This window comes from Excalfactoria chinensis, chromosome 7 (genome assembly GCF_039878825.1).
Source record: "Excalfactoria chinensis isolate bCotChi1 chromosome 7, bCotChi1.hap2, whole genome shotgun sequence".
Lineage (NCBI taxonomy): Eukaryota > Metazoa > Chordata > Aves > Galliformes > Phasianidae > Excalfactoria > Excalfactoria chinensis.
Window position 1 is genome coordinate 13956369 of NC_092831.1, and position 20711 is coordinate 13977079.

The 20711-nt window shown below is 63.1% G+C and overlaps 3 protein-coding genes across 5 annotated transcripts; 1 reads left to right on the forward strand and 2 right to left on the reverse strand.

Annotated features, from left to right (window-relative positions):
* Window positions 1–162: 162 nt before the first annotated feature.
* OBSL1 (obscurin like cytoskeletal adaptor 1) lies at window positions 163–12499 on the reverse strand. Its single transcript, XM_072341861.1, has 26 exons — window positions 12489–12499; window positions 10650–11672; window positions 10106–10375; window positions 9769–10029; window positions 9340–9645; window positions 8970–9242; window positions 8256–8528; window positions 6909–7181; window positions 6460–6735; window positions 6108–6380; window positions 5554–5829; window positions 5186–5461; window positions 4764–5039; window positions 4406–4687; window positions 3604–3879; window positions 3252–3527; window positions 2913–3179; window positions 2558–2827; window positions 2199–2489; window positions 1807–2073; window positions 1469–1581; window positions 1190–1343; window positions 946–1107; window positions 741–845; window positions 403–669; window positions 163–268 (listed from the first exon to the last, which is right to left on the reverse strand). Exons 2-26 carry the CDS (start codon window positions 11629–11631, stop codon window positions 261–263), a joined length of 6753 nt encoding a protein of 2250 aa, XP_072197962.1. The 5' UTR covers window positions 11632–11672; window positions 12489–12499; the 3' UTR covers window positions 163–260.
* Window positions 12500–13345: 846 nt separating this feature from the next.
* INHA (inhibin subunit alpha) lies at window positions 13346–15760 on the forward strand. Its single transcript, XM_072342184.1, has 2 exons — window positions 13346–13709; window positions 14466–15760. The coding sequence occupies exons 1-2, from the start codon at window positions 13361–13363 to the stop codon at window positions 15197–15199; spliced, it is 1083 nt and encodes a 360-aa protein (XP_072198285.1). The 5' UTR covers window positions 13346–13360; the 3' UTR covers window positions 15200–15760.
* A 473-nt stretch (window positions 15761–16233) lies between these two features.
* On the reverse strand, window positions 16234–20156 carry LOC140254908 (gap junction gamma-1 protein-like). Of its 3 annotated transcripts, none has more exons than XM_072342054.1 (3): window positions 19742–20156; window positions 17218–18409; window positions 16234–17131 (listed from the first exon to the last, which is right to left on the reverse strand). In XM_072342054.1, the coding sequence occupies exons 2-3, from the start codon at window positions 18383–18385 to the stop codon at window positions 17124–17126; spliced, it is 1176 nt and encodes a 391-aa protein (XP_072198155.1). In that variant the 5' UTR covers window positions 18386–18409; window positions 19742–20156; the 3' UTR covers window positions 16234–17123. The 3 variants fall into 3 exon arrangements, with proteins under 3 accessions (XP_072198155.1, XP_072198154.1, XP_072198156.1); XM_072342053.1 differs by having other exon boundaries at window positions 19621–20156; XM_072342055.1 differs by lacking the exon at window positions 19742–20156 and adding an exon at window positions 19289–19474.
* Window positions 20157–20711: the final 555 nt, after the last annotated feature.

A 20711-nucleotide genomic window follows, 5' to 3' on the forward strand; every position in this document is an offset into this window, starting at 1 on the left:
GTGGGGGGACCAGAGTGGGGTGCCCCCGGGTGCTGTCCCATCCCCGGCTGCCACCCCAGGAACTGCATGTTTCTGCCACGCCGTCTCTGCAGCGCTGCGCTGCCGCCGTCCCCCTTTTCAGCCTCTTTTGTAAATGTGCCAAACGCTGCTGAGGCCACGGCCACACAGTAAAGAGCCTTTCGGAACTGCCGTGCCAAGGTGGGGGCTGCGCCGGGGGGCTGGGGACCTGAGGTCCATGCGCTCCGTGTGCATCCCAGCTCCTAACTCCCTGCAGGGACAAAGTGTGTTGGGGAGCAGGGAGGGAGGCAAAGACCCCCACCCAGGGATCAGATCCCCAAAGCGGGAATGGGTGGGACAGATGGATGTGGGTGCTGGTGTCACTGCATCCCTCTGCGTGCTCACCTTCCACCAGGAGCCGCGCGGTGGAGCGGTCATCAAAGGCGTCGCAGGTGTATGAGTCCTCATCCTCGGGCCCCACGCGGTGGATGATGAGTGTGCGGTAACAGTCCAGGTTGCAGATCTCATACTTGTCACCAGCAAAGATCTCGGTGTCCCCACGCAGCCAGCGCACGCGGCCACGGGCGTGTGACACGGTGCACTCCAGCGTCGCCTTGTGCCGTGCCAACACCGTCTTGTCCCGCAGAGGCTTCACGATGCGGATGGGCAGCACTAGGGCATGGGGGGGAGACATCAGCATCTGCCACCCACAGCCCCACGGTGCCACCCTCCGTGCCTGCTACCTTCCACCTGCAGGCTGGCCTCTGAGCTGGCCCTCCTGGCTGCAAAACGGATGGTACCCGCATCCTCAGGGCGCACGGCGCAGAGCAGCAGGAAGTGCCGTGTGCCTGCAGAGGGGAGTGGAGTTAGTTCAGCACGTTGAATTCTCACATCCCCAGTCCCAAAATGGAGTGCAGGGCATGCTGCCCAGTGTGGGAGGCACAGCACCTTCTTGCCGTATCTTCACCGTGCTGGACACCTTGATCTTCTCCCCATCACGGAACCACTCGCCCACCACATCACCATGGGACACCTCACACGTGAACACAGCATTGTCACCTTCCTGCACACGGGCATCTTGCAGCTCCTGCACGATGTGGACCTGGTGCTCTGCAGAAAAGGGGCATGGTGCTGGGGCCAGCTGGGTGCCAGCACCCTCTGTGACACGAGGGTGGGCAGCCAGCAACCATACCATGGACATGCAGCATGGCGGAGGTCTGGCAGTCACCCGCCTCACAGGTGTAGATGCCGGCATCAGGCAGCACACAGCGGCTGAGCTGCAGGAGGCGGCGCCGACCTGCAGAGTACATGCGGCAGTGGGGGCCTGGCCGCAGCTCCATCCCATCCTGTGTGGGCAGTGTGGTCAAGGTCAGCTGGGTTGGTGCCCCCCACCCTGCGTACAATCTGGCAGAGAAGGTGGCAGCCGGGGGATGAAGCCACCAGCCTGGATGGTGAGGGGAAGAGCTCTCACCTTGAGCCACTTCACCTCAGCGCTGGGACGGGACAGCTCGCATTCAAAGGTGGCAGCTCCTGCCTCTGGGACCTCCAGGTCCTGCAGCAGCTTCACCATGCTGATGGGAGGCTCTGAGGGGAGGCAGTGTGATGGGAAGGGTCAGTGAGGGAAAGGCATTGGCACCAGGGCACAGGGACAGAGAGCAGTGCCTGGGGTATCTCAGCGCTGGGTAGGGGTAACCTTTCCCCAGGCACTAGCTCCCCACTGCTAAGCACCTATCTCCTCAATAGGAACGTTGTGTGCTCAGCCTTGGCACCACCCCCCCAGTACCATGCCCCATTACCCCAGTGCCGTACCCCGCACAAGCAGGCGGGCACTGCAGCGCAGAGTGTCAGCAGTGAATGTGATGGTGCCCGAGTCCTCCAGTGCCAGCCCCTCCAGCGTCAGGCTGTGCGTACAGCCCGTGGCGCTGATTTGGCACGTAGCACTGGGCTTCACCCGCACACCACCACGTGTCCAGACCCCGGGCACACCGGTGTGGGACAGCTCCAGCAGGAAGGTGGCTGTCTGCTTCTCAAAGGTCTCCACATCAGCCAGAGGCCTCCGGATTGACACTTTCTGGGCTGTGAGGGATGGGGACAGTGCTGGTGAGCGGTGCCCCAGCACAGAGCCCTTTATCCCCAGTCCTTGCCAGAGCAATCCCCAAATACAGGCCTTGTTCCTGGGAGCCCCATAACATCCTTTCAGCAGGATGACCCTGCGGGGTACTCACGCTCCACACTGAGCTTGCCCTGCGTGCGGTCATGCAGGCTCTCGCAGCGGTAGGTGCCACGGTCAGAGGGGCTGACACTGCGGATGGTGAGGGTGCGCCGGCACCCTGACTCACACATCAGGTACTTGTCACTGGGCTGGAGGAGCACGCCTTGCTTCAGCCACTGCACCTCGGCTGCCTCGTGGCTGACCTCCACCTCCAGGCACACATCCTGCTGCTCTTCTGCCACCATGTCCTGCAGCTTCCGCACAAACAGCACCTGTGCCTCTGCAGGGATGAGGGAACCAGTGCACAGCCCTTGAGATGCCCCATTGCCCCGTCCCCATCCTGCTCACCCTGCACACTGAGCCGGGCTGTGCTCAGCAACCCCTCGGCATTGGCTGTCACAGTAGCTGCATCACTCGGCTGGCAGCCACGCACGGTGAGGCTATGGCACAGCCCACTTCTGGCCACCTGCAGCCGCTCGCTGGGCACCACTGGTCGCCCATCCAGCTGCCACGTCACTGCCACGTCCTCAGGGGACACCATGCACTTGAAGGTGGCATCATCACCTTCCAGCACGGTCAGGCTCTGCAGCTCCACAATGATCTCTACCACTCTGCGCACTGAGCATGGCCATCAGGGCACATGCCCATGGCACAGAGTCGGTACTGGGGTTCTGGGGTACCTGGCCTCTGGGACAACGCTTACCCTGCACTGTCAGCGTGGCCAATGTGCGGTCATCGTTGGACTCACAGCAGTACTCCCCAGCATCCTCAGGCCCCACACAGCTCAGTACCAGCGAGCGCTCCCGGCCTTGCACCCGGACCTCATGGCGTGCATCAAGCTCCAGCACCTGCCCATCCTTCAGCCACACCACGTCACCACGGGCCTTGCACAACTCACACCACAGCACCACCGTCTCACCCTGCCGTGCCCGTACATCTGAGAGCCCACGCAGGAACTTCACCTGCAGCTCTGCACAGACAGCCATCAGTGTGCGCATAACCCCAGCACCGTGCTGGTCATCTCCCTGCCACCAGCACTCACCCCGTACGCTGATGACGAACTGCATCTGGTCATTAGGGGACAGGCAGGTGTAGACTCCAGCATCCTCCTTGGCCACATTGCTGAGGACCAGGCTGTGCACACGGCCATCACACCGCAGCTGGCAGCGCTCGCTGGGCACCGTGAGCTGCTGGGGGCACAGCCACGTGATGTCAGCTTGCTCCTTGGACACGACGGCTGAGAGCACGGCACTGCCACCCTCCAGCACCAGCAGCTTCTCCTGCACCTCCTGCTTGTTCACAAACAGCACCGGTGCCTCTGCACCAGGAGCAGTGTTCAGCCCAAGGTTGGGAATACTGGTCCTGCCCTGCAGGGGACATCTCCATAGGCTCACCTTTCACATGCAGCGTGAAGTACACCTCGTCATCCCCAGCATCACAGAGGAAGGTGCCAGCATCCCCCAGTTCCACTTGTTTGATGGTGAGGCTGCGTGCTGGGCCCTCACTGCACACCAGCAGCCGCCCACCCGAGAGCAACTTCTGCCCATCCTTCTGCCACTGTGCTTCTGCTGTCTCTAGGGACAGCTGGGCCACCAGCGTCACACTATCCCCCTCCTGCACCTCCAGCGGGCTCTGCGCCTCCTCCTTGTTCACAATGCGCACAGCCTGGGCTGGGGGATATGGGGCAGGGGTGTCACGGTGATGGCAGGGATGGCCACGGTGCCCACTGGCGTGACTTAGGGGCTTGAGTTGCTGTGGGGCTAATGGTGATCATGGTGGCGTGAGCTGGGGGTCTCTATGGGACAGGCTGACTGAGCTGGTGGCTAAGATCCCTCTGGGGAAGGGATCCCAGCAGGGATGCTGGCAGAGCCCACTCCTTCATCCTTCCCAACTGCTGAGTTAAAGACATTGATTTTTGCCCCTCACCAGCCCCAGGCCTTGCTGGAAGCTGGGATACCGGCACAGCCTGCTGTACAGCTGATAAAGGCTGTGCTGAGCTCAGCTCTTGGCAGCCGTAGCAGGAGGAGAGGCGCCTGGGAGCCTGCCAAGGATAAATTTAACCAGCCCCTGCCTGGGGGAGGCAGGAGACATGGGTCTGTTGGCCCTGACCCGCATCTTCCAGGCTGAAAGCTTTGGAGACAGGGCTCTCTCACCCTCACCTGGTGCTGCCACCCTGCTCCTGCCACCCCTGCTCACCTGTCACCTCCACGCTTGTCACCATGCGGTCGGTGGCAGCATCACAGACGTAGCACCCCGAGTCCTCAGGCTGTGCCCCACGCACAGTGAGCTCCCGCAGCGCCCCGCGGGCCTCAATGCACACCCGCTCCCCTGGCTGCAGCTCCCGGCCATCCCGCAGCCAGCGCACGGCAGCATCGGGCCGGGACAGCTCACAGGCCAGTACCAGGTCCTGCCCAGCCACCAGGCTGCGATGCTCTGTCGTGCCCATGTTCCCCACGATGCTCACTGGTGGCTCTGGGGCTGGAGAGACACACCGTGAAAGCAAGTGCTTTCCCTGCCATTCAAGCCCATCTCCACTTTATTTGCTCCCTGTTACCTTCCACGGTGACGCAGAAGATGACGTTGTCATCGTGGGTGTCACAGAGATACTCCCCCGCATCCCCGTCTGTGGCACCCAGGATGACAAGTGCCCGGCGCTGCCCATCCTCCTCCAGCCGCACATGCCCCGTGTCCTGCAGCTTCTCCCCATCCTTGTACCACTTCACCTCCCCGTGGGCATGAGACAGCTGCACCTCCAGCACCAGATCCTCCATGGCCCGGCAGCGCCGGATGGTTGGCAGTGCATCCCTCTCCAGGATCCTGACAGGAGGGTCTGTGGCACCGCTCGCCAACAGAGCCACTGTTAGCAATGGCCAGGAGCTCCCATGTGAGGGAAGACCCAGAGTGGGGATCCTAAGGGGGGGGGGCTGCTGCCACCCTGTCCTATCCATGCACCCAGCACCCCAGGTTCTCGCTCACCTAACACCTGGACGGTGAACATCACCGCATCATCGGCTGCATCACAGAAGTATTTTCCAGCATGCTCAGCTCGGGCAGCAGGGATGAGCAGGCGACGGTGGGCACCCTCCTCCTCCAGCACCCAGCTTCCCCCTGCCTCTAGCCGGGCTCCCTCCCTGGACCAGCACACGGGTGCATCTGGACGGGACAGCTCACAGGACAGCATCACTGTCTCCCCTGGAGACACCTTCACAACAGGTGGAGGTCTCTGCGGCTGCAGGATTTTCACTGGGGGCTCTACAAGGACAGCATGGCACTGGTGCAACACAGCACAGGAGATGAGTGGGGGGGGAGGGCACCCAGGATGGTACTGGGGCTTCCTCACCAACCTGTCACCTTGACATCAAATGAGACAGATTCATCCTTGCTCTCACAGATGTACTCCCCTGTGTCCTCAGCACTGCTCCTGGGGATGAGCAGGCAGCGCCAGGCACCATCCGCCAGCAGCTGCAGGTTGTCGGTCTCATCCACCTCCAGCCCATCTTTGAACCAGCGCACAGCAGCATCGGGCACAGACAGCTTGCAGCGCAGCTCCACACACCCTGGTGCCAGCACTGGCAGCTCCAGTGAGTGCTGCTCAGGGTGCAGGATCCGCACTCGTGGCTCTGCCAGTGCACAAAGGAAAGACGTAAGGATGCACATATCCTTGCTTACCCCCAATGCAACTCTAACTGCAGGGCTGCACAGGTGCCAGGGCACTGCCTCTTGCCCCAGCACAGCGACACAACAGCTGGAGGGCAGGAGCAGAGGTAAAATGTCCCATGCCAGCAGTGGTACCTGTGTGCTCATTGTGAGCAAGTGTTACAGCCAAGAACCCCTTCCAGGAGCCCACAGAGTAGCAGCAGCATGCTTCCCCACATGCTGTCCTAGCCGTGTCACCCACCTGCCACCATGACATTATAGGAGACAGCAGTGTCTCCGGTGTCGCAGATGAACTCCCCTGTGTCCTGTGGGTGGGCGCAGGGCAACACCAGGCGGCACCGCGGCCCCTCACGCTCCAGCACAAGGCTCTTGCCCTCCTCCACCTCCTCCCCATCCTTGTACCAGCGCACCGGGGCCTCGGCATGGGACAGCTGGCACCACAGCTCCACACACTGCCCAGCCACATAGGTGTGAGGGCTCTCCTCATTGGAGCTGACAATCCTCACTGGTGCCTCTGCACAGGACAAAGGACTCAGTGAGGTGACATGGGGTGGGTGTGCATCATGCAAGGATGGGCAACCCCGGCAGCTCACCGTTCACAGTCACCACAAAGCTCACGGTGTCATGCACAGCATCGCATGTGTACGTCCCCGAGTCCGATGGCACAGTCGTGGGGATGTGCAGCCTCCGCCAGCACCCCTCTGTCTGGATGCTCAGGGTCTCCCTGGGCACCACAGCCTCGCCATCCTTCAGCCAGCGCACGGGGGCACCCGCCGGGTTCACCTCACACTCCAGCAGCAATGGCAGCCCTGCCAGCAGCTCCCAGTGCTGCTGAGCTTCAGGCACTGGGGTGATATGAGCCTGTGGGGCTGGGAGGACCAAGAGGACAGGGTATAGCACACTGCCAGACCCACACAGAGAGGCAGCAGGGGAACGGGTCTGTCCCAGGAAGGATGGAGCAGCTGAGAAGCTGCATCCTGTGATGAGGCAGCTGGGCAGGCAGTCAGGGCAACGGGGAGAAGAGGAAGAAATAGGTACCCACCTGCCACCGTGATGGTGTAGAAAACTGAGTCACCACCCACGTCACAGACGAACTCCCCTGTGTCCTGTGGGTGGGCGCAGGGCAGCACCAGGCGGCACCGCGGCCCCTCACGCTCCAGCACCAGGCTCTCGCTCTCCTCCACCTCCTCCCCATCCTTGTACCAGTGCACCGGGGCCTCGGCACGGGACAGCTGGCACCACAGCTCCACACGCTGCCCAGACACATAGGTGTGTGGGGCCTCCTCATTGGAGCCCATGATCCTTACCGGTGGCTCTGCACAGGGATGTGGGGCTCAGCATGTTGCACGGAGGAATACTGACCATGGGGCATGCAAAGCCCTGCATTGCAGAATGGCTTCACTCGCTGTTTGTTTTTGGGTTGCAAGTCACCACCTATCCCACATTCTGCATGTCAGAGGTGCTGGGGCTGCCTTGCTGGCTCATGCTGTGCTGCATGGCAAGGGACACCACAGTGTCCCCATCTCTGCTGCCAGCACTGTGCTGTGGGTGCTCTGCCTGATGCAGTGACCTGCCTTTTTCCCTGCTCCGTGCAGGGTTTCCACACTGTGACCATGCTGAGGTGTTTTGGTTGCCTCCAATGCTCAGTGCCAGCACACAGCAGTGCATTGTGGCACACAGCCAGCCTGCAGGGCCTGATCTGCCCCACACCGAGCCCACATCCGTCCCACTCCCTGATCAAACGCTGTGTCCATGGGGGCTGCTAGAAGCAATCACATCGCTCCAGACACTGAACCTGAAACTCACCACCTCCCGTTGGGGTCTGCCATTTCCCCATGCCCTGAGAGACCCTCAGAGCAGCAAGTGGCATTAATCCGTTGGGAACTGGGCAGTGAGCCTGCAGTATAGTCAGCCAGAGGGAGACTGGCTGGGAACTCCCAGCATCTCCATCCCTGCCCTTAACTTCTGTGCTGGGCACCATCAGCAGTCAGGGAGAGGCTATATGCCTTCAGACCTGTTGCTTTTCACCAAGCTCAGCTTACACAGCCTTCTTGTTTGTGGGGCTGTGGATTTGGGGCCGGCAGCAGGAAGTCTTTCTCTCCTTTTCACTTCTCATTATCTTTTCCCACCTGAGCTGCCAACGGCCGGGGCAGCCACCACATGGTGCTGTTGCCAACAGCCGGTCACCAGTAGCCAGGCAGCTGCTAATTTTTAGGGCAGCAATTACCTCTGTCTGTCAGAGTGGCATCCTGCTGTGAGTTGCCCCATGCCAGGTGCCCCTACCTCTATTTTTATGCACTGGGGTCATGTTTACTGGGCAGCAAACATCATTTTTGCAGGGATTCACAGTGCCTGCTGTCATGCACCCCTCTCGGCCCTTGGGACTCACCTGCCACCGTGATGGTGTAGAAGACTGAGTCACCACCCACGTCGCAGACGAACTCCCCTGTGTCCTGTGGGTGGGCGCAGGGCAGCACCAGGCGGCACCGTGGCCCCTCACGCTCCAGCACCAGGTTCTCACCTTCCTCCACCTCCTCCCCATCCTTGTACCAGCGCACCGGGGCCTCGGCACGGGACAGCTGGCACCACAGCTCCACACGCTGCCCAGCCACATAGGTGTGAGGGCTCTCCTCATTGGAGCTGACAATCCTCACTGGTGCCTCTGCACAGGACAAAGGACTCAGTGAGGTGACATGGGGTGGGTGTGCATCATGCAAGGATGGGCAACCCCAGCAGCTCACCAATCACAGTCACCACAAAGCTCACGGTGTCATCCACAGCATCGCATGTGTACGTCCCCGAGTCCGATGGCACAGTCGTGGGGATGTGCAGCCTCCGCCAGCACCCCTCTGTCTGGATGCTCAGTGTCTCACTGGGCACCACAGCCTCACCATCCTTCAGCCAGCGCACGGGGGCACCCACCGGGTTCACCTCACACTCCAGCAGCAATGGCAGCCCTGCCAGCAGCTCCCGGAGCCGCCGTGCCTCAGGCACTGGGGCAATGTGGGCCTGAGGGGCTGGGAACCCACATGGAGGGGTAAGAAACATGGGAGGTGCTTCCCACCTGTTGCTCTTTTACTCATGGGGTGCTCGGTAAGCTCACCTTGTACATGCAGTGTGGCTGAGTCCCGCACACCATTGGCCACAAAGGTGACACGTGCACCGCTCTCTCTCAACCTTGCTGAGCGGATAAGCAGCGAGTGTTCTGTCCCGCAGTGCTGCATGCTGAAGCGCCTGCTCCCCTCACCTTGCAGCCTTGTGCCATCCAGGAACCACTCGCCCTGCACGGAGGCTGACAGCTCCACAGAGAAGCGTGCATCCTCGCCATCCTGCACCCGCGCATCCTGCAGACCCCTCTCCAGGCACACAGCTGGCACTGCAGCACAGCATGAGCTCAGCCTCATGGTGTGTGAGCACCTGGTACCACACAGCTCCCACGCTCCCACCCACATGGAGACCCTGTGTCCCCTCACCTAGATGCACGCAGCCATGGAATTCCACGGGGTCACTGCGGCCGTGCTTGTTGACAGCACAGACTCGGAAGCAGTAGTCGGCCTCGCGGGGCACGCTGTCGCCCAGCACCTGCACACGGCCGGGCAGCTCGGTGCTCAGGCACTGCACCCAGCTGCCACCTGCTGCCTCACGCCGCTCCAGAATGTAGGTGCTGGGCGGGCAGTGGTGCACATCAGGTGCAGGGCACCATGACAGCAGGGCTGCGTTGCTCTGCTCTGTGCTCAGCTGGGCTGCCATCGGTGCACTGGGAGGGTCACGCTTCACACCTGGAACACACGGCACAGTGGGGATTGGAAGGTGCCGTCCCACCTCTCTGCCATTTCAGACCCCGGTCAATGCAGAGAATGGAGGGTACAGGGAGGCCCCATGCAGCCCAGCCCAGGACTTACACTTGACGCGGAGCTGGGAGGATGTCAGTGACTCCCCGACAGAGAAGCAGATGATGCCCGCATCCTCACGGGTGACGTGCACCAGCACCAAGAGGTGTGTCCTGCCAAAGTTCTTCAGCACGGTACGTGGTGACTCGTGCAGCTGCAGCCCATTGCGGCTCCAGCAGACCCCCTCCATGGCCTCCCGCGTCTCCACGCAGAAAGCTGCATTCTCGCCTTCCATCACATCCAGCTTCCGTGGCAGCCTCTTCACAATCAGCCCTAGGAGAGGAGACATGTGAGGGCAGGGGGATGCTGGGGCTGCATTATGGGATTGCAGAGCTGGGCCCACGCCCACCTCGTACGGAGACCTCAGCGATGCTGCGGCCCCGGTCCTTCATCTGGCAGAGGTAGATGCCATCATCATCGGTGCGGGCATCACGGATGGTCAGGCGCCGCACCACGCCGCACTCCTCCATCACGTACTTGTGGCTGGGCTGCAGCTCCCGGTCCTCCAGGAACCAGGAGGTGGGGATGCTCCCCAGTGGCACCTGGCACTCCAGGACTGCATCCTCCCGCTCCGCCACCTCCACATCCTCCAGTGGCACCTGGAACCGCAGTCTGTGCTCTGCCACCAAGAGAGATGGGAGCTGAGGGTGCTTAATATCCTCCTTGCTCGGCACCCTCCCGACCCCCTGAACACCACCCCTGGGAGCACCCATGCATGCAGTACCCCCACATTCCTCCCACATTAGCAGCACAGCCGTGGGGAAGGAAGACGGCAGCCCCCTCTTCCCAGCAGCTATTTTGGGATGAGGCAGCTGGGCGGGAGGCATTTGGTATGGGGCCTCAGGGAGCACAGGGAGCAGGGGATGCAACTCAGCCCCAAGGCGCACACCTACCCTTCACCTGCAGTTGCACAGCACTCAGTGTCTGCCCAGCCGTGTTGGAGGCGGTGCAAACATACAGCCCCTGGTCCCGGGGCCGGCAGTACAGCACCTTCAGGATGAAGTAGCCCTCACGGTCCTCGTAGACCAGGTGCCGGCGGTCGGGGACCACGGCCTTGCCATCCTTTTGCCAAATGATCTCTGGCTTGGGCTTGCCAGTGACATAGCAGCGGAACTTGGCATGCTTCCCTGCGCTGACAGAGAACACCTTGGCTCTTGGTGTGCCGTTGGGTGCCGGTGCCCAGGTGTCAGTGCCTGTGTGTCGCAGTCGCCGCGGCTGGGTGCTGTCAGAAGGGGAGCACCGGGGCTCCACAAGGAGCACAGCTGCAGCCAGGGCCTCCTTGGAGCCGCTGCGTGCCCGGCACACATAGACTCCTGCATCCGGGGGCCGCACTCCAAACAGCTTGAGGTAATGCCAGTCCTCAGGTTGCTGGCCCACTGCAAAGTGGCTGCTCTCGAAGAGGTCACGCAGCTTGCGGCCATCCTTCTCCCACTCCAATAGCAGGCAGGGCTGCCCCAACACTCGGCAAGAGAAGGTCACGTCCTCCCCACGGCACACCCGTGCTGATGAGGGCCCCGCCAGGAAGGTGGGCACTCGGCAGCCATCATGGCCTTCCTCCTCCTCCTGCTGATGCTCCCCAGCCTCCACTCGCAGTGTGGCAGCAGCATAGGTCTCGCCAATGCAGTTCTTGGCCTTGCAAACATAGAGGCCGCCATCCTGTGGGGTGACGCAGGACACCCGTAGGCTGTACACGTCCCCCTCAGCCTCCATGCAGAAGCGGTCCGAGGGCTGGATTGGAGCTGTGTCCTTCTCCCAGAGGATGCTGGGCTGGGGGTCACCTGCGATCTGGCACCTCAGCACGGCATCAGTGCCACTTTGTGCTGTGAAGGCACGTGGGTAGGCCAGGAACCGAGGGGCTGTCCCATGGCTCTCCATCACCCTGGGATCAGGGCAGGAGGATGGCCAGGAGCTTCAGCCTGAGAACAGAGAGTGGGGTCAGGCTGCGGTGCAGGGCATCTCACCAGGAGCAATACCACAACGAGCCCAGACTGGGAGGTGGGAGCTGCCTGTGGGGCACGGGGCTCGCTGGGTCCCTGCAGTGCTGGGGATGGGGCTGGCTGAGGAAGAACGGGCCCCAGCACAGCCCTTCCCCACCCGCTGGGGCATTCCTGCAGTATCGGGTGGTGGCAGAGCCGCATTCCTGCCGCATCTGGGCTGTCTCAGTGCACAGGTGCTGATAAGGGGCTGTCATGGGGCTGGAGGCATCCGGACGCATCCGGGTGCTTCCTGCCTGGCTCAGCAGGGTGAATGGGAAGAGGGGCCCTGTCCAAGCGTGATCCCAACCCCAGTCCCTGAGTGTCCAAGGCCAGGACTGGACATCACCGCAGGGTGCAGGGGGACAAACAGGAAACAAGTCCTGCTTTCGGAGGGTACCACCTCCACACCCAGTGCTGTAGGTACCCGTGCCCAGAACCACGGGCAGCAGAAGTGCTCCATGCTTGGAGCCTTTCCTGGGCAAGGCTAAACCTCATCCCCTGTCCGTGTTACAGCCAGGGCTGTACAGAGGCATCTATGCCTCCCTCAGGGATAGCAGGGACAAAGGGAAACCCAAACATTCCCTGGCTAGGCTGAAGGGGAATGTGGGACAGAGCTCATCCCCAGAGGCCAGGGCCAAGTTCCCCCCAAGCCCTCACTCTAGGTGCCAGCACACAACAGCCCCACGGCTCAGCCCTCCCTTGCTCCCCCCCTCCTCCGATCACTACACAGCACCGTCTCCTGCCTCAGGCACCCACCTCGCACCAACACCTCTGTCCTGCAGCTCCCGGTGCCGGCACACTGCTCTGCTGCTCGCCCAGCTCTGCTCCCCAGTGTCAGCATGCAGGGACCAACCGTTAGGAATGTCTGCAGCTGCCGTCCCCAAAAATACCTTCTGATGACATGCCAGGGTGATAAGGCTGAGCCTGCTCCATGCAGCGTCTCAGCAGGGCAAGGCTGCCCTATGTATAGCACCGGCAGGCAGGCAGCACAGCGGCAGCCGGGTGCAGCAGGCCTGTTCCTGATGGGCGTGTATTCAGCCCATGGCACTGCACTGTGCACGGCATGCAGCATAGGGATGGGATGTGCTGCAGCCAGCCAGCCCAAGTGGCACTATGGGACGCTTCTCCTGTAACTGCCACAGTGTCCCAACTTCTGTCCGATGCTGTCCCCAGCCATGGCCTGTCCCCAAGCAGAGGGTCCCTCTTCCCACTAGTCCTCGTGTTCTTAACACCCCAGTTGCTGTGACAATGCCACTGCCCTGAGCCTTGTATCCTTGGGGCATCCCATCCACACCCAGTATGAGGACACCCAACCTGCCACCCCCATGTGTCTCCCACGCTGTTGCTCTGCCTAAAGTGCACCCTCAGCCTCCTGCTGGACCCCAGACCCCAGCATGGAGGCACCCAGCTGCAGGCCCCCATGCCCCCTCCATCCCTGCCTGCCCCCAGCCCCACACACTCACCACTCCAGCAGCATGCACCCCACTCACCCCCCTGCCCAGGCGCCGTCCCCCCCTCAGACCACACTGTCCTTGCAGTCCTCACATTCCAGACGTCTCAGTGCTTTCACTGCCCAGAGATAATATTCACGGCGAACAGACATTTGCGTCAGTGTCAGATACGTCTCAATGCCACCCTGCCCCAGGGTGAGCGCAGCGGGCAGACAGGCCGGGCTGGCAAGTAGAAGCACACGGCAGAGCCTCTCAAGCTGTCCCACTGCCATGCTGCTCCTCCTGCACCTGCTGCCTGCCGTGCTGCCTGCCAATGCCCTGGGCAGCTGCACCGGGGCCGGTGCTGACCGGCAGCTTGTCCTGGCCAAGGTGCGGGCACGGGTGCTGGAGCATCTGAGCCCCCCGGCCATGCAGGAGCCTCAAAAGGATGTGAGAAGGGTGTATCGCAGAGATGTCCTAGAAGAGGTAGAGGTGCCACCCGAGGAGCAGGAGGACACATCCCAGGTGATTCTCTTCCCTTCCACAGGTGAGAACTCTGATGGGACAGAGAGGGTGCAGGGGGTGACATGGGTGCTACTCTGGGGCAATGGGGATGTGGCAGTGCCAGAGAGAGGGGAAGGTGGAAGGGAGGTGACATGGGAGAGTGCCCAGAGGTGGAACAGGGGGACACAGGGAGATGGGAAGGGCTGAGGAGCAGGCAGGGCAGGATACTGAAGTGAAATGGTACAGAATGGGGAGAGGTGCTAGGAATGGGATGCTAAGTGATGGGGCACAATGCTGAAGGGTGGAGTGGGATGCCCAAGGATGAGGCTGCAGTAGGATGCTCAGGGTTGCAACAGGATATTCAGGGTTGCAGCAGAGGTCAAAGCACAGTGGAATGGGTACGCCATTACCAGACCATCACAGTGCATGGAGGGGCTTGGTGATCTCACAAGGCAGCTCAGCCAACCCTGTCCATATGAAGCAAGTGGCTGAATCCCCCCACCCGAAGGCCATGGGGTGCCGGGTGCCACAGCTGTGGCTGTCTGGCAGCACAAGCCCGGCACAGCCTTGCACAGGGCTGGATCTGCTGCAGGGCTCAGCTGCAGGACACAAAGCAGCAGGAGCTGTGTGGCACTTGATGCAGCCAGCTCCCCTGTTTCTGCAGCAGGACAACCTGCCTGCACCCACAGATGACCCCATGGCACCTGCAGGTGCCCCCCATATCCTATATCCCCCATGCTGGGGATATCCTATATCCCCATGCTGGGGCATGGCACTCTGAGCCACTCTTTCCCCACAGATGTGCCATGCGAGCCCACACAGCCGGACAAGCTGCTGGAGGAAGAAGGCATCTTCACTTACCTCTTCCAGCCCTCGGCACACGCCCTGAGCCGCACGCTGACATCCGCCCAGCTCTGGTTCTACAGCGGCCCCTCAGCAGCTCCCAACCACTCGTCCCCCACCGTGCTGACCCTCACACCGCAGGGCAGGGTGCCGGTGGCAGCCACAGCATCACGGACACCAGAGCACTGGATGGTGTTTGACTTCAGCCCCGATGCGCTGCCCCAGCTGGCACAGCCGCTCTTCGTGCTCCTGGTGCGCTGCCCCGGCTGCCCCTGCCTGCCTGATGGGGACAAGATGCCCTTCCTGGTGGCCACCACCCGTGCCAAGGCAGCCGGGCGGGCTCGCCGCTCCACCGTGCCCTGGTCGCCGGCTGCACTCAGCCTGCTGCAGCGCCCATCGGAGGACGTGGCCACCCACACCAACTGCCGCCGGGCGTCCCTCAACATCTCCTTTGAGGAGCTGGGCTGGGACAATTGGATCGTGCACCCCAGCAGCTTCGTTTTCCACTACTGTCACGGGAGCTGCGCTGAAGGCCACGGGCTGAGCCACCGGCTGGGTGTGCAGCTGTGCTGCGCCGCACTGCCCGGCACCATGCGCTCACTGCGTGTCCGTACCACCTCTGATGGTGGCTACTCCTTCAAGTATGAGACGGTGCCCAACATCCTGGCACAGGACTGCACCTGTGTCTAGCAGCCAGTGTGGCATAGCTGGATCCACATGAGTCTCCCCACTGCCTCTGGACTGCCCCAGCGCTAGATGATGAGCCCATCTCAGGGATGGAGGAGTCACTCACACAGGCACCACGCAGCCCGGGGCAGGGAGAGGGACCCAGGTGGAAGTTCTGGCGGTGCCACCCTCCGTGTGACAGCCAGGGTTTCGTGGTTCCAGGCTGTGTGGGTGCTGCAGCCCTGCCCCAGGGCTGTGCCTAACCTGCAGTGTGCCAGCTGTTGCCCTGTAATGGCAGCCCAGTGCCTGGAGCCAGCTCACCCACATCTCTCCTCCCACCAGAAAGACAAGCTGCAGAGCACAGCCACCTCCCCCTGCTCCCAGGGACAGGACAGGGACAGATGGATGTGCCAGGGCATGTCCACATTGGGGCTTACACAGGTGGCAAGGCTGGTGGCACGCAAACAGCAGCAGCAGAACCTGTTTGCAAGATCAGTGAGGCAAGAGAAATAAATCTGCTTTCTTTACAAAAACAACCTTAGAACACTGGCTTCCATCAGGAAAGGCCTCAGAGGCAGTGCGGTTATGCAGCAGGGTGTAAAACGCAGAGGCTTTGGGCTGGAGGAGGGAGGGGAAGGGTGAGCTGCAGGCATTCAGCAGCATAAAGCGGTGCTCTGCAAGGGGCCCAGCTCTGCTCCAGCATCCCAGGGAGGGGAATGGTGGAAGCACCAGGGCCGATCCAGCCCTGAGCAAGGGGAGAGCCAGACAGGCATCTGTCCCCGCGGCTGCACCGGGATGGGGAGCACAGGGCAGCCCTACTGAATCCACAGCTGCACAGGAATGCGGCAATCAGAGCAGTCCTACTCCCGCCACGCCAGCAGAGGCTGCCTTTGGCTGAAGCTGCCTCCGCACAGTTGGAACAAGTGAGTCACCCCACGCCAAGTGGGGCGTCCCGTCCCAACACCGCCAGCCCCACGCAAGCAGCCGGCCCGCCCCAGCCCATCTGCGCAGGATCCCCTTCCCCACCCCTTCCTCCCAGAGGACCGGATGCAGAAGTTCAGTACAAAACGTCTCCAGGCTTTACTGAATATAGATAGTATTAAAAAAAAAAAAAAAAAGGCAAACAAAGTCACAATTAATTATCCAAGTACAAAACAACGCTACAAAATTCACCGCGTCACCCACGAGATGATCAGAATGCCCGAGTGTCCCCCTGCTGACCCGCTCTGGGCACTGCACAGACCCACACAGGGCTCCCAGCCCCACAACAGGCCGGGGACTATTGGCTTTGGTCCAAAGCCCAAGCAGAGCTGCTGGCATGGAAGTGGAGGAGATAGGAAGGACAAATTCAAACCCCCTGTGCTCCCTAAAAAGAGCAGCCAGGAGAGGGGGAAGCCAAAGGGGAGCCGAAAGGGGCCCAGCACAACCCATGCGTGCTCACTATATGGGCACCCCCAAGCAGCGGTGCCACTGGGATATGTCTCTCCCAGGTCCCTGCTGTCACCTCTACTTCAGGCTCAGTGCCAGTCTGTGGTACAGCCTGGCCAGCAGCACCTGGGTGTAGTGTGAGCATCCTTAATGCTGTCGTGACCTGCATGTGGACTGACAGTGTGGGGGACACACGAATGGGAGCTGCTGCAGGCACGGGGAGTGGGGAGGGAGGTGGGGATACAACAGGAAGCAGGGAAGGGAGGTGTGGGCCCAGAGTGGGATTCGGGAGGGGTGTATAAAAATGCCAGGGTGCACGCTGCTGAGCTTATCAAAATGTACAAAAATAAGATATTCCCTTTTATATAAAAAAAAAAAAATAATTAAGAACAGTGAAGGAAGGTTCCCCCAGCCCCTGCCCCCATCGCTGCCCGCCGGGATGGAGACACCCCAGGCAGCCCCACCAGACAGATACACGTCACCGTCCCACGCCGTGTCCCGCACCGTCTGTCCTCATCGCTCACAGCCCTGTGGGAACAAGATGCAGATCAGCGACCATCCTGGGCTGCCCCACCGCCCTGCCCTGACACCAGAACCTGGTTCCCCCAGCTCACCCGTGCTGCGCTCACAGCCGCCGCCCTTCTCATGCGCCAGGTTGAGGCGGTTCTGCTCGGCAGCCATGCCGTTGGCCTCGGGGCTGCTGCTACGTGAGGGGCTGGGAGCCCGGGGGGGCGGCTGCAGGTGGAAGGCCATCTCCAGGTGCTCCTGGGCCAAGCGCAGGTGCTCACGCAGCCGCTCCAGCTCGTGCTCACGGGGAGCGCCAGCCAGGGCGAAGCGCTCGGCCGCCGAGTTGGCCAGGTTCTCCTGGTAGTCCAGCTTGCCGTCAGGCAGCGGGGCCTTCAGCGGCTCCTTCTTCAGGGAGTGGTAGGTGGGCGGTGCGCTGGGGGGCTTCTTGGCGTAGTGTGGTGTGGGGCTGCTGACGGGTGGGCTGTCGGGCTGGCTCAGCGCATCGCGGATGCGCCCCACGCCCAGGTGCAGGAGCTCGCAGATGTTGAGGAAGAGGCAGAGCCCGCTGACGGCGTACATGATGAGCAGGAAGATGGTCTTCTCGGTGGGGCGTGAGACGAAGCAGTCGACCATGTGCGGGCAGGGGCTGTGGCTGCACACATAGGAGGGACTGACCTTAAAGTGGAACAGCAGGTACTGCCCAAAGAGGAAGGCCGACTCCAGCAGCATGCGGCACAACAGCTGCAGCACATAGGCGCGCATCAGCCCATCCTGCTTGATGCGGCGCCGGCCGTCGTGCTTCTCGCCGCCCTCTGTGCCCTTCTCCTTCTCCACCTCGATCTCCTCAAAGATCATGGGGTCCTCTTCGTTATCATCCTCTGCCTCCTCGTAGTCACGTCCGGCTCCGCGCCGCACCACTGGCATGCGGCCGCGCTGAGCTGCCGGCGCCCGGCGCCGTGAGGACTCAGGCATGCGGGCGATGCGGTGCATGGCAAAGCCCAGGTAGAGCACTGACGGGGTGGCCACCATGATGATGTGGAAGATCCAGAAGCGGACGTGGGACAGCGGCGCGAAGGCGTTGTAGCAGACATTCTCGCAGCCCGGTTGCTGCGTGTTGCAGACAAACTTGCTCTGCTCGTCGTAGTAGATGGACTCGCCCCCCACAGCCGTCAGCACGATCCTGAAGATGATGAGGACGCTGAGCCAGATCTTGCCCACGAAGGTCGAGTGGTTGTTGATCTCCTCCAGGAGCCGCGTCAGGAAGCTCCAGCTCATCCTGGCCAGGCAGTCAGCTCAGCCCTGGTGGAAGGCAGACAATGAGCTGCAGAACAGGCAGTAGTGCATCTCACCTGGCCCCCCAAAGGCAGAAGCCCCCACCCAGGGCTTACATCCCACCCGTTACCCACCGGTGACTCCTAGGCTCCGTATAGCATAAAGGTGAGGGCACCAGCAGTCCCCAGTACCTCCTCCCCTACTGGCACCAGCCAGGATGTGAGGAGTAGGGGAAAAGTCGGGACGCTCACCCATCCCAGACAGGATGTATGTGGGGGAAGAGTCACCACGGCAAGGGTAAACACGGGAGCAGGGCAGCGCCTGCTCTGGTGGGCGAAGGGACAGCCCAGAGCCAGGCACTCGCCTGCCACCTGGTCCCTGTGCCGTGCCACGCCCCGAGCCACGGGCACGGCGAGGGAAGTGGAGCACGAGGGACCGGGGTGACGGCAACGGGCGGCACGAGGCGGGCAGGGAATTGCACAAAGTTGCAGCTGACGCCAGATGTCGGGAAGGAAACAGCCGGGAAAGCGCAGCAGCTTCTGGCCGAAGCCGCGTGCAGACGGCTAACGGCCCGGCCGCTGGCACGGGGCTGCCGCGAGGGCGGCAGGTGGCGGCGCTGCCCGGGCGCGGCACGGCGGGGAGGGCGGCGGAGGGGACGCGTTCCCGGCCCCCCTCCTGCCACGCCGCCGTCGGGTCAGCCCCGTCCCCATCCCTCCGGCCGGGACGCGGCTTCGCGGACCGCTCCTGGAGACCTCTCGCGCCGCTATTGTTCCGCTCCGAGCCCCGCGCCGGCGACGGGCGCGCGCCGGCACCGTGGCTCCGCCAGCCCCCGGCACCGAGGATCCCAACCCGCCCCTCGGCCACCCCGCTCCCCCGGCCGAGCGCCCCGCAGGGCTCCGCCGCCACCTGCTCGGCCGCCGGGCCCCGCCGCAGGGACGACGCTTTGTGTCCGCGGCCGCTCCTCGCCCGGCAGCGCGGCGCCCCGGGGCCGGAGCGGGGGGCGGCCCGGGAGACCCAGGCGGGCCGGGGACGAACGCGGGGCACGCGGGTGTTACGGGCCGCCGCCCGGAGCGGGTGGCCGAACCGCCACGCGCGGAGCGGCACCGCGCGGTCCGGACCGACCCACGCGAGCCCCCGCACCGCCCCGCCCCCAGCCGCGGGGCCCCTCACCGCCCCGCACCCGGCGGCCCGCGGCCCCGTCGCTCCCCCCGCCCCGTTGCTGCCCCCGCCCCACTCACCCCACGCCGGGACGAGCGGCTCCCGCCGGCGGCGCGGCGGACAAAGCGGCGGGGCGTTACGCCGCCCGCCGAACAAAGGGGCCCGGGGCCGCCCCGCCCCGCGCCGCCCGCCGGTACGGACCTACGGGCCCGCCGCGAGCCGCGCCGCTTCCCGCCGAGTTGACGCCGCTCTCGCCCGCCCTCGGTGATTCGCGGCCCTCGGGGCGGGCCGGGTGCGGTACCGCCGGGCTGGGGAAACGGGAGCGGTGTCCGTGTGCCCCGGCCCCGCGCAGGCAGCGCCGGATCTCGTGGCTTTGGGGCACCGGGCCGCCCCCAGGGCGCTGTCCTTCCCGCTGCTAAAATTGGCTGCGGAGGGCCGGCCGGACAGGGGATCCCCGGGGCAGAGGGGCTGTCCTCCCTGGGGATCCCCGCTGTGGCAACCCGCGAAGAGCACCGTGTCCTTCCGCCCACGGCGCTGACGGGAGAGCTGCCTTGTGCAACCCGGGGAAGCTGGTGCTGCGTAAGGACGGGCTGGAGGGAAGCGAGAGCGCCGTCACCCACCGCAGGATCGGGCCGTTGGGCAAAGCCTGGCGCTGGAGCAGGCACACAGCACGCGGTTACGGCCGAGAGGGAATGTGGCAAACGCGTGCGGACAAACAGAGCTCCCAGGCCCGGGGGAAGCCCACGCGTCAGGCCGTGGCACCCACGGTGGGTGCTCACACAGCGCCGTGGCAGAGGCGCCTTCTGCCCCCAGCAGGCTGTGCCTCAGGGCGCGCAGTGGAGCAGCGGGCTCCTTCCTGCCCTGGGTGGGCTCTGCTGGGACAACCGCTGCTCCCAGGGCAGCCACCAAGCTGCGTTTGCTCGGGTGGGAGGGAAACCTGACTGCCTGGCCTGGCCTGCCACACACAGCCTGTCCCCACTCTTCCCCAACTAATCAGCGCTTCTGGCACTGGGACAGGGAGCAGACGGCTCCAGCAGGGACTGTTTGTCCCGATACAGGACAGCTCCACAGCCACTTTAATGACGTGATAACAACCGGAGGCACGCTCCAGCAGAGGAGTGCAAAGGGCAGCAAGCGGCTGTGCAGGTAGGGTCTGCTGGAAGCAAATAGC